Source organism: Leptonotus elevatus, chromosome 6 (assembly GCF_054856555.1).
Source record: "Leptonotus elevatus isolate MCC_2025b chromosome 6, RoL_Lele_1.0, whole genome shotgun sequence".
In the NCBI taxonomy this organism is placed as follows: domain Eukaryota; kingdom Metazoa; phylum Chordata; class Actinopteri; order Syngnathiformes; family Syngnathidae; genus Leptonotus; species Leptonotus elevatus.
Genome location: NC_141244.1, coordinates 6,967,063 through 6,979,377, shown reverse-complemented (window position 1 = coordinate 6,979,377; position 12,315 = coordinate 6,967,063). Strand labels below are relative to the sequence as shown.

Here is a 12,315-nt window from a genome sequence, read left to right as displayed (position 1 = left end):
TGACCTAAGACTTCGGAAATTGGCGGGTATGTGTAGCACCCAGAGACGCACAAAAATGTCAGCGGAAGCCCATGACCCAGATGATCCTATCCTCTCAAAATTGTGCATATTTGATGATAGTCAAGGCTTGAAAAGGTCTACAAACTTATTTTTCACCGTAGTGGTCGTGCTGTGAACTTCTGTTGCCTGTTGTGAGATAAAAAAAAGAAAAAAAAGAAGGCTCATTAACGCTCCCTACAAAAAAAAACACTACCGCTTGTACACAGATCTCTGTACACTGAGATCTAAAAGTTGGAGGCATATAAAACCTTTCAAGATCTGCACAAAAAAAAGCCTCTTTTCAACCCAACAGGAAGTCACCAATTTGATCTACTCCCACAGATTTTATCCAATTTTATTGATTCTGTAATCATGTAAAGATGTTGCTGATTAAAAGAATAATTTTTTATTTTATTTTGTCCAATGCTGTAACTGCTATGCGTTGTTTGCCAACAAACGCTGATCTGGGTGGTCCAAACGTGCGTGAAAACTCATTACATTTTGAATATACATCTGGACTGACACAAAACAAATAATCCATATGTAACAATTATTGTCCCATTTATATAAAAAAATAATAATAATAATCTAATTCTAATGTAACAGTACCCCAACGTACAAGTACTGCTGCGAGGGACCTTTATAGCTACTTGCAGCTCTAGTTAAACTTGAAATGCCAAGAAAATGCCTTAACAATGCAGACAACTGAACTGTTAACTAAAATAGACTTTCTTGTCTATAAAACACTTTTCGGGTGCAGTGTCTCAAGTGTAGTGAAGTAAAATGACTACTATCTCATCTTAATCCAAGTTTGAGATCATAACTTAAAGCTCGACAATCTTGTCTTAATACTATTGGAAGTGAGGTCCACAGCATGCAAATGGAAAGCCAGACTGATTACACAATTACATAACGGGTGTATTCAAGCCAGGCGGAAAGGCGGCCATTCACACAGAAGCGCGTCAGTAGAGGTTCACATAACCTTTTGTCCTCCCACTGTGACAGTACTGCCCCTCATATATCCTCTCTCTTTCCTCCCACCTCAGGCCCTGGGTGATGGCAGCAGCGGGAAGCCCACCCCTCCCCTCCCTGGTGACCTTTGCCTCCATCGTGGAGGAGGAACGGCAGCAGGAAGCGGCGCTAATCCGCAGCCGAGAGAAACCGCTGGCGCTCATCCAGGTAGCATGGCTTGCATGTGTGTGGTAGTGCTTTCTTTGACTGACACAGACACGTGCCATGACACACAACATACATCGTCTCCCTTTCCTTCTGTGGCAGACTGTATTCTGAACATGGTTGGAAAAAGGTTATTGTAGTCAGCCTTCTTTCATCACCTTCATCGTCCCCTTTCCCCCAATGACTGGTTTAAATAATCAAAAACGTGCAGTGAATCCCCTGTAATAGGTGGAAAAACTATGATACGATTAAAAAAAATAATAATAATTTAAGGGTGGTTTTGCCCCTCCCACAATTACTTATTTGTACACACTTTGTGGTCCTCAGTGTTTATTCACATGCTCTCTCACTTGCACAGTTTGCGAAATAAGAGGTAGTGTGCTTGCATCAAACTGTAATTTGTCACTCCCAGTTGAAGTTTAACTTTTTTACCGCCAAAAATGTCAATTGACGGTAAGGACACGCCCACTGTTTACCGCCAATAATGTCAATTGACGTCAACTACTTTTTTTTTCCTCAATGGGCAGTGCAACGTCTTGCGCTGCTTTGTAAATGGGGTTGTGAAAATCCCGAAAAACACCCACTAACTATGGCCAGTAGATGGCAGCATTGTATCTCTTTTCGTTGGTCTCCCCAGTATCAAATAACATGAAAACATGGCGGATCTTAGGAAATAGAACATTTTCAAGGATGACGTGAATGATAAAAGTGTCACATTAAATCTAGTTTACATAGTGTCACTAACAAAAAATATTTTTTTGTCACTGTTGTGCAGAAAATTTATCTTTTCACAAAAAGCTTGTTTTCTTTCTCCTTATGTTTTCAATTTTCGCTTGATGACACTCAAATTACCTATTTTCAAATGGTGTTTAATAAAGAACGGAATAAGGTAAAAACATACTTTTTTTTTTCTAACGAAAGAATGGAATTCAATCTTTCATATGGTATCCTCCATGGTTATGTAGTCATAGCACTCATTATTCTGTTTGCCTTGAAAGTTGAGTGAAAATGTTTGAAATTGGCTAGCACTGTAGGTGTTGTTTTTTTGGACAACGTTTGGCAGTAAAATAGTTAATTTAAAACAAACACATCAAACAAAACAAGCAAAAAAATATGTGTAACCAAACAATACTTTCATCAAATGAAAGTATCCTATCATAATGCAACTATATAATGCCAAACAACAGCTATACCTTTATGGTTCCCAACAGTGATGCTGACAATGTGGCTACATTCTCACTGCAGGGCCGGATACCCTATTCAGAATTTTTTGTGGGGGGTTTAAATAGTTTGGTAAATTTTTTTGATGTACTAGTTCACATTACAAAAACAAGCTTTGTCTACTACAAACTTCTAATGTAAACAAAATGTGTCCGTGTCTCTGTGATGTGACACACAATATCGAGTGACACGCAGCAAAAAAACAACAAAAACGACATGACCTGGCACAGTGTTTGCGGAAGTAAATATGGTCCCACATTTTGGGGCTCATCTTATCATCTCTTATCGACAGAGAAACGAGGCAGGAGGAGGTAGAAATATTTTGGGGATATGAGGCCAAACTCCTTGATCTCAATTCATGGAGACGTCTACTAAATGTGTCACGTCATTACGGCGTGTAACTAATTAACCATCTGCATGGCTGAATAACTACTATCACCACAAATGTCCAGTTTATGCTTCATGTTTCAAAAGGGATTAAATTAAAGTCATATGAAAGCAAAACTGTTACTACAACTTTGCAGTACGGATGAGCGTTCATACTGCAGAGACATCGGATGCATATCCAGTTTATATCCACTTACGAAAGAGGCCTCAGGTCGGATTTGAAAAAAATCACAATTGTACCATTCACACTGCAAGACAAAAAATATGCACATCCCATTTTGGCAAAATAAATTGGAATGGTCAAGCTGCAGTGTGAACATAGCCTAAGAATTTGTGACTAAATAAGAATGGCTGTCATTTCGAGTAACTAGTGACACGTTACTGTATCTAAGATAGTAATCTGATTAAAGTTACTATTCGAAGACTTATTCCATTACTTTGGCACTATAAAATTAAAGGGCTACTTGACTCATTGAGCCATTTTCAACAGCAAGAACATATTTTGTCTATCATTGTGATGACGTCATTATTTTTCATGAACAATTGATACCTTTGAAAACTGATTTTGCCACTTGCTGTCGACTGAAGATGACATCACCTGTGCACAGAAAATATGTAAAGACCAATCATGGCTCAATTTGCTGACCAAACCCAGAAAACAAGTGAGCCGTGATTGGTCATTACCTATTTCCTCTGCACAGGTGATGTCATCTTCAGTTGACAGCAAGTGGGGAATATTTTTGTTTTTTTAAAGGTATTAATTGTCCATGCAAAATAATGAAGTTATCAAATAAATTCTGGACAAAATATTAACTTTTTACTGCTGAAAATGGCTCATTGAGTCAAGTAGCCCTTTCAGGTGTGCAACTCTTTATTGCAACTTGCCTGTATACTGTAAAAACCCCTAAAAAGAACATTGCTTAAAATTTTGCGATACTGCAGGAGTGGGATCAATGAGCTGTGTTGCAGTGGGGTTTAATGTACATCGCCTCCCCGGTTTCCCTCTCAATGTAAATCACCTCCTTTTCCCTCTGTGGCAGACCATTTTCTAACCTCAGTTGGTTGGGGAAAAAAAGTTGTCCAAGTTATTCTATTGCCAGCCTTCTTTCGTCACCTCCCGATTTTCTGTTTGTCATCATCCAAAACATGTTTTATCATCCAGCTTTTAGTGTCAGCAGTTTTTCTTTTTACCCTCTGAGGGAGTGTGGTTCTGCTGGCCACAATTTCCTCAAGTATGTCTGAATTTCTTTTCTTCTCTCCGTGTAGATTGAAGAGCGGGCTATTCAAGACCTTCTGTTCCATTACAAGGCCTATGACAACCCCGATGAGCTGATCTTGGTGGAGAGGGCCTCCTCAGGTCCCATGGCAGCTCCAATATGGAACAAACACCGATTACCTGCCACAACGTAGCGGTAAAGTGAGAGGATTGTTGGCAATGTGCTAAGCTCATATGCTCAAAAAAAAAATAATAATAATCTATGCTACTTTTTGCATTGTTACATCAAGTTGTCCTCATTCGCTCTTTAGAGAAGAAAGAAAGAAAAAAGAAAGAAAAAAAAAAGTTGTCCTCATTCGCTGCATTGCGTTGTGCATTGTCACAGGCTGAATGTTGTCCATAAGAAAATGTAGCCCCTCTGAGGCATTCGGAGCATGGCGCTTTTTTTACGTGTTACATACTCACATGGCTTAAGTTAATGCTTCCCAATTATTATTGTAATGTGATGTTGCCAAAGAAACCAAATTGAACTGATGAAGACACACACAAGGGTGCACAATACAGAATGTGTATTTGATTAGTTGGAAGTTCTCTTTGATCTTGAGAAAGTTTGGAGTGCCAACTAGAACTAGAAAATGGCAGTAGCTTAAGTTGTTTTCGCATGACTGCTTTTTCTAGATCATTTAGCAGATTAGTTTGCAAAAATATTATGTTGTCATTGGCATCAATTGATACAAAAAGTGTAGTGAATCAAAATTCTGCCAATCTTCAGTCCGTGTGGTTTGGTGTGTTCTAGTGACATAATGCATATTTCACAGGGTGTTTTTTGTGGAGCTGAAGAAGCTGCTGTACTCTTATTAAACTAAATGAGATTTAGCAGCTCCTAATTACATTTATTTTCAGTCCTTTTTTTCCTTCAGCCAGTATGGCCAACTTAGGTACCTCAGTTAAAATGTGGCATTACGTTTGTGTGATTGGGCAGTCTTTGTATTAAAGAGACTTAAAGCTGAGAAATGGCATTGCAATAAAGTATCTCACCTGTGCAATGATCACCCAGTCGAAATGTGAGTGTTAGAGCAGCATTCTGAACAAAAACAATGATGTCTTTAATGTCCTTAATTATTTCCTAGCCTTTTTCCTTTTCTGGTGACGAATCTGTGCTGAACTGAAAGGAATTAAAAAAAAGGTTGCCTCCTGACATATTAGCTGCCCTGCATGAGCCACTAACAATTTGCACTTCTCGGCCTCTAATTGACTGTGATGACCCTGATCAGAACACAGCTTGCGGTAATTTACCGTTTTTATTAAGCGTAATTGCAACATCACACCTGAAGTCAGGGAGAGACCACTTGTGAGGGAAATGTTCATCATTAGCGTGTACTGTATTTAGCTGGAGTATTTTTTCAATACATCACTATATAGCAGGTTATGTGGAATCAAACCGATATACAGTGGAATGATGAGCATCTAACTAACTCAGAGGTAGATGGAGAAGAGCATGTTTTGAAAAATAATGAGCTGTCCAATTTCTATCGATTTTTGTCATGTTTCGGTTCAGTTTGAGTTGGTTTTTTGTTTGTTATGGGTGTTCTTGTTTTTTTTGTCTGTGGTTGGTGTTTTTTGTCTTCCCTTGTCTCGTTATGTCTAACCTCAGTTCACCTGTGTGTGTCTTCCCTTCCCCAGTTGTCTCAGTGTTGGTGTATTTAGTCTGTTTTTCCAGTCGGGGTGGAAGCATTGTCTATGTTATGCCGAGTCGTCCTCGTCACAGCCGAGTCGTCCTCGTCACAGCCGACAGTCGTCCTCGTCACAGCCGACAGTCGTCCTCGTCACAGCCGACAGTCGTCCTCGTCACAGCCGACAGTCGTCCTCGTCACAGCCGACAGTCGTCCTCGTCACAGCCGTCCTCGTCACAGCCGTCCTCGTCACAGCCGTCCTCGTCACAGCCGTCCTCGTCACAGCCGTCCTCGTCACAGCCGTCCTCGTCACAGCCGTCCTCGTCACAGCCGTCCTCGTCACAGCCGTCCTCGTCACAGCCGTCCTCGTCACAGCCGTCCTCGTCACAGCCGTCCTCGTCACAGCCGACAGTCGTCCTCGTCACAGCCGACAGTCGTCCTCGTCACAGCCGACAGTCGTCCTCGTCACAGCCGACAGTCGTCCTCGTCACAGCCGACAGTCGTCCTCGTCACAGCCGACAGTCGTCCTCGTCACAGCCGAGTTATAGCCACAAAGAAGTTATAGTCAAAGAAAATCAGGTCCTGTCACATCACGCTCGTTCCAGTCATGCGACCAGTCTACTTGCGTCCTGTCCAGTCATGGCAACCAGTCCAGTCACGTCCCATCAAGTCATGGTTGCACTACACATTGCACTTAATTCCTGTTTCCATGCATTTGGGTCCACCATCCCTCAATTACTCACGTCCTCCCTGACAGATTTTTGCTTATCCTTTATTTTAAAACGGTAAATGAAAATAGAAAGGGGTATTGCAGCTGTTAGTCCTAGCAGAAGAAATCCAATCGCACTGTTCCCTGGAAATTCTTATTTATAGATTTGAATCGAGAAGGTGTCCAGCAGTCAAAGGTAACTAGCCTTTTATTGTTTCAGGGTGTGCCGATTTATTTAAGATGGTTGATTTGAGGACAGTTCACGTAATCTGTCTGTCAGTTGGGAGATGGGGGAGGACACAGACCCTGGCCATATTTCCAGTCAGCCAGATGGAAAAGTTGTAAGGGTGTCCTCCAAACTGTTAGTATAACTTCTCTATTATTTATGGTCAAAGGGGGATGTTCCAGACATTCAATACAATAACTTCCTACCTGTCAAATAGGGCCAAGTGCATGCCCTAATGAGTCAACTCAAAATCCATATTCATCCACTCTGACACTATGGATTTATCAAAGTTAAAACTATTTGTGCTAAAGTGACACAATCCAGGATGCAGTGCAAATGAGTGAATGGAAATTTCAGTTCACCTCGAATAATAAAATCATGCATCTGTTGCCAGGATTTTACAGAAGCTACAGTGCTGATCTTGGGCCACTTTCACGTTTTCTGGGCCAAAAAAAGAACCCATTACATCTGGGAGATTACAAAAGAAATGTGTGCCACAATTGAAAATCATTCCTCCAGTACTTTGACTCTAATTGATGTATACAGTATTTATATTTTATTTCATTAACATGAATTAGGTGTTCATTTAAAGTGACAGCAGTACATATTACTTACTACAAATGATAGATACCTTTGAAATTTTATTGACACTAAGTGGTTGCCTGACAATGGTGCAATGCGCCCCTGCCACCATTGACGACTGCTACACAGTGATAATTACGTCGACGAAAAATGTAGGTCATTTTCATCAGGAAAAGTTTTTTTTCCAGACAAAAATTAAACGAAAACTAAAATAGAAACCATTCATTGAGACGATAACGCTAACTAAAATTGACAATTTTGGAAATGAAAACAACAGTGACGAAAATTCACACAATCTAATAAGAAGGAATGAAACGCAGGTTGGAGAAATGTATTCACTGTTCAAACATGTTTACATTCGTTGTGCTGCTGTAAGATTAATCTCAAGCAACTATGCACTTTATTTAGGTAAGAAGTTATATTATTGTCAGTTCAACATGTTTCATCAAAACAAGACACTGTTGTATAAAATGTCTTGTGTGTTATAATTTTCTGTATAAAAGTTGAAATGTATGCTGAAAGAAAATATCAACTTAATTGTCAGTTAAGTCGACTAAAATTGCTCCTTTTTTTTCGTTGACTAAAATTGTATTAAAACTACAATACAAAAATAAAATACAATCAGATGACTAAATTATGACTAAAACTTTAATTTATTAAAATACTATAATTCAAACTTATTTAAAATTTCTTGTCGAAATTGACACTGATGATACAACCATTTTGATGGCCTTAACCCCTTCGGACTTCTGGTTCGATCCTAGCTAACCAATCACAATCGCAAATTGATTTGCGTGATCATGTTAAAAATGTTACATATACGCTTGGTAAGTTTACAACACGTTACAGCCATACTATCCTGGTGTCCAGCCCACTAATAAAAATGAGACAACCCCCCCCCCCCCACCTTTCCCAAAAAACAAACAAACATGTTCTTTATGTGGGAAGAGAGTCCAAATCGATTTTAAAAAACAAAACAAATGCCATGCGGGTCTGAAGTAGTTAACACATCGTTGTGATGAGTAGCATCACTTGTGTCTGATCAAAACAGTTTCTTGTCCTCTTGCTTTCTGTTATCCACTCAATTGTAATGATTCCTTGTTTTACTCAAAAGTTTATAGCTTTTTTGTTGTCTTGCTACCTTCTTCCTGAATCAAGTTTGCTCATGGGAAGTAAGAAGATGAAATAGTCCATTGCATGAAAAGGGAGGGGGGGAAGACTGGAAAGTGTCACAATCTGTATAGCTTCCTGATGTGTTTTAAGAACAGGAAATTAGCATGTGAAAACTAAACTTAGATGAAGAAAACTTTGGTTTGGTGGCCCCTGGAAATCTTGGGAATCCAGAATTGCCTAAAGGGAAGACTTTGAATGCAAGGAGTGGGCCATGTGGCTATATAAATATTCATTTTCAGCACGGTTATCTGATTTCCAGGTAGCTGCATTGAGTGTGCATGGACAGCAGATTCCAAACTGAAGTACCAAATTTACAACATGTCTGTAAAATGTAGCAGTCCCTAAAGTGCATCGCCAGAATGTAACTTCTTCGCTGCCAATGGACCTGCAGACTGAGAGCGTACAAAGGCTCTTTAATAAGGCAGATTAAGTGAGATGGTCCTCCCTATCTCCCTTGTGAAACATGATCTATTTTGTAACCTTTTGCTTTAATCTGCAAGGAAAACATGAAACCAAACACACCACACACGGTCCCTCCGGCATCAAACAACTGAAATAGCGGATCCTCTTTGTTAGACTGATTACTGCCGCTTCTCCTCTCCTGAGACCCTCACAGGAGCGATTCTGCAGATATTTTTTTCACGACTTTGTCTGACGCATTTTGATTGAAAAGCAGGAAGGAAATTACATTATTGTCAGTCATGCGTCTGGTACACAAGCGCAGCTAAAACTGTTGTCTGCAACACACGGAAAAATAAGGCTACCTGGCTAGCTCCTGGTATTCCATTTGTCTCTGTGAAGAGAGATTGAAGAGGCACTGGAGGCGACATCAATGAGGTGACGTTTGATTTCTACTCATGCAGTCAATCATATTTTATGATGAGGTTGTCGCCTTTAGTGGGGCCCTGGACACTGCAGCCATTTCTGTGTGTTTTTGATCAAATATGACACGCAATAAGTAGACATTATTCACTTTGGATCAACAACAGATCTAGTCAAAATTGGTTTACTGCTGCTGAGCAATATTCACACAGTAAAACAAGGAGCTCCTTTGCCATACTCAAAGTGAAATGAGAGGAAAGAATGGTGTTAATTGTGGTTGGTATACAGGCTTGGGGAGTAACGGAATACCCAAAAAATTTAACTATTCCGTTACTGTTACAGGGAGGGGGGGATGTAATCAGATTACAGGTAGATTACAGGTACAGCTGAGAGTCGATCCTGTGGCATGCTATGCTGAACTTCTTGCTAACTGCCGCTATAACAATGTGAGTTACATCTTCCGAACAAACATCCCTCCCACTTTATTCACCATACACAATATGTCTAAACTCGTGACTGGGATAAAAGTTCATTTTGCAGTTAATGTCACGCATGGTCATCTTCATACCATTATTAGTGCGTGTGGGTGAAATGACCATGGGAAATGTGCTTTTAAAAGCATAATTTCTCCCTTTTCTCCCGGGTCCCTATCACCGGCAAATAGCAGGGGCACACTGTATAGAAATATAAATTGTGGTGATATTTATTTTTGTTTTTACTTCATGAGCATACTTGGTATTGGAGTAATCCAAATTAATCGTTACATTACTTTGATATTATGGTACTCGGATTACGTTACTAACTACATTTTTGAGCAGGTAACTTATAACTATAACGGAATACATTTTTAAAAGTAACTCTCCCAACCCTGTTGGTATAGCCTGTTAAGAAAATCATACATATGATTATGTAAAGCAATGACACATTCAATTACCTTCTCCTTCAGGTATCCGTAGCAGAAAGTTGGCAAGTGAAACATGTCAGCCTCCTGTAAGGTTCTTTTCCCCCCCCATATAATTGAAATTAGTAGTGTTTTTTTTTTTTAATTAATGAACATTGGAAAATGAAAAAAAAATACAACTAAATAAATCTACGCACTGTTGTTCCTTTAAGTATAAAAGTAAAGGTTTCAAAAGTAAAGTATAAAAGGAAAACTAATGCAAGGGGAAAAATGCATTCAAGTGTAAGTCAAGTCCAAAATGTTCTTTTCAACATATTCAATAATAGGGAGATAACGATATCCAAACATCACAATATGATAATTGTCACAATATAAACCTCATGATACAATAATTATCACAGTATTTTGGGAGGTTGGCATATATATATATATATATGTATATATATAATACATAAACAACCTATAATCACTAATAACTCTTAATATAGAGGCCCTAACTTGCTTTTTATTTTATTTTTTTCTGGAGAGCTCAGTTCATGCTGTAATTTTACCGATTTGACATGTCATCATCATTGCTCTGTTTTTTTATTATTATTTTTTTTTTTAATTAATTTTTATTTTGTATGTGCATGTGCGTATGTGCGTGCGTGTGAGTGTGTATTCATTAGTTTACCTAAAACCTATTAAAAAAATCCCATACCGTTCACCTAAACCGAACACTTCAGAATCCAGCCAGAGTCGTGAGGCCGTCAGGAGACCCGAGGAAGGACCAAAGAAAAGAAAGGAAAGTGAAATCCAGCACCGGCCAGACACCACCCACCGGGCCTGAGTTTCGATAGATGCTGGTGTGATGGATCTGGCATGCATGAAAATCTCCACAAAAGAGGGGACAGAGCAAGCGCAACACCTCAGGGCCCCCCAGGCCGAGGCAGCGCCAAAGGGACAACCCCCGGGCCCCGCAGGGGCCACCGGCCGGAGAGCAAACCCAGGAGCAGGAGCGCCCCCAACACGGCAGGACGGGGCACTGCAGGCCCGCCAGGCACCCCACCGGCCCACAGCCCCCGCTCCCCCCGCCCCCATCCACCCCAACCCAGCCCCAGCCGCCCCCAAAACCCCCAGCACCCCCCCCCCCACCAAGCCGCCCCCCTAACTTGCTAATGCACGCACACATTGTATTTTTACTTGTATTTGGGGGAGACAGAAAGATAAATGAATAATTGCTTAAATAATATACACTAGTATAGCGTTGTATGTATGCATATTCTGCATACTGTATGCACACCATTGCCACGTTCAGCTGTTACTTGTTCTGTTGCTAGTCTGTGTGCATCTAGCTTCCATGTCTCTTTATATTTGTCAAATCTTTATTAAGGTCATTGATGGTTTTTTATCATATCATATACTTTTCTGATTTGGATTTTCACTTTTAGATTTTTTAGGACTCCTAACAAATTTGGTTTGTGGAGTAATAAAAAACATTTGATTTTTGTCTTGTCTACATTTACAGTGAACCCCCCCCCCCCCCCCCCCCCTGTAGTTGGGCCCACTTGTTTTTGCCACTCTGTTCCATGAGATATTGGTTGGTAGTTTGCAGTGATATTGTACTGCACTGTGTCATATATAAGTAATTAAAATAATTTTAAATGGGTAAACTTAATTTGCTATTTGAGAGGGGTTACATTAGAAACAGCTCTGATTGTAATGCTGTCAGTGTTACACAACTATACCACAATGTTAAGGTACACCCTGGACTGGTCGCCAGTCAATCTCCAAACCAATGTTAAGTATATTGTTAAATTACTGACTGTGTCATCAGAGGCCATTGGTTTATGTCCCAATGTGTGTGCGTGACAGTTCACTGATATACAATTGAAGCCAATATTGAATAATATGCTGTTTTGGCCGCAATTCACCCATGACAGGGAAAGACATATTCCAGTGGGGAACGTTGTACATCCTTTTCATACTTCCTACCATTTCCCTGAGTGACATAATTCCGTTCAAATTTTTCATTGGGCTGAGCCTCCAACATAGGAGGTTCATCAAAATGTGTTTTATGTGTATGACATATGATGTCCTTGTTTTTGATGACTTCCACTTTACCATTCGGTGGGCAGCTGCTTCATGAAATCAAGGGAACAAGTTCAATTCATAGCAAGCATCTGTCCACACATGCGAAAGACATTGACT

The 12,315-nt window shown here is 40.0% G+C and overlaps 1 protein-coding gene across 6 annotated transcripts in view; it reads left to right on the top strand.

The window, feature by feature from the left end:
• The window catches only part of ibtk (inhibitor of Bruton agammaglobulinemia tyrosine kinase), a 43,351-nt gene extending 31,737 nt beyond the window's left edge, over positions 1-11,614 (top strand). For 3 of the 6 annotated variants that reach the window (XM_086077420.1, XM_086077419.1, XM_086077416.1), the window contains 2 exons: positions 1,086-1,218; positions 4,090-5,091. In XM_086077420.1, the coding sequence (XP_085933546.1) occupies positions 1,086-1,218; positions 4,090-4,233 (277 nt within the window). In that variant the 3' untranslated portion in view covers positions 4,234-5,091. Of the gene's footprint in view, positions 1-1,085; positions 1,219-4,089; positions 5,092-5,693 lie in introns of those variants that run through there. The other 3 variants (XR_015095292.1, XM_086077417.1, XM_086077418.1) reach the window with 3 other exon arrangements.
• The last annotated feature ends 701 nt before the right edge of the window (positions 11,615-12,315 follow it).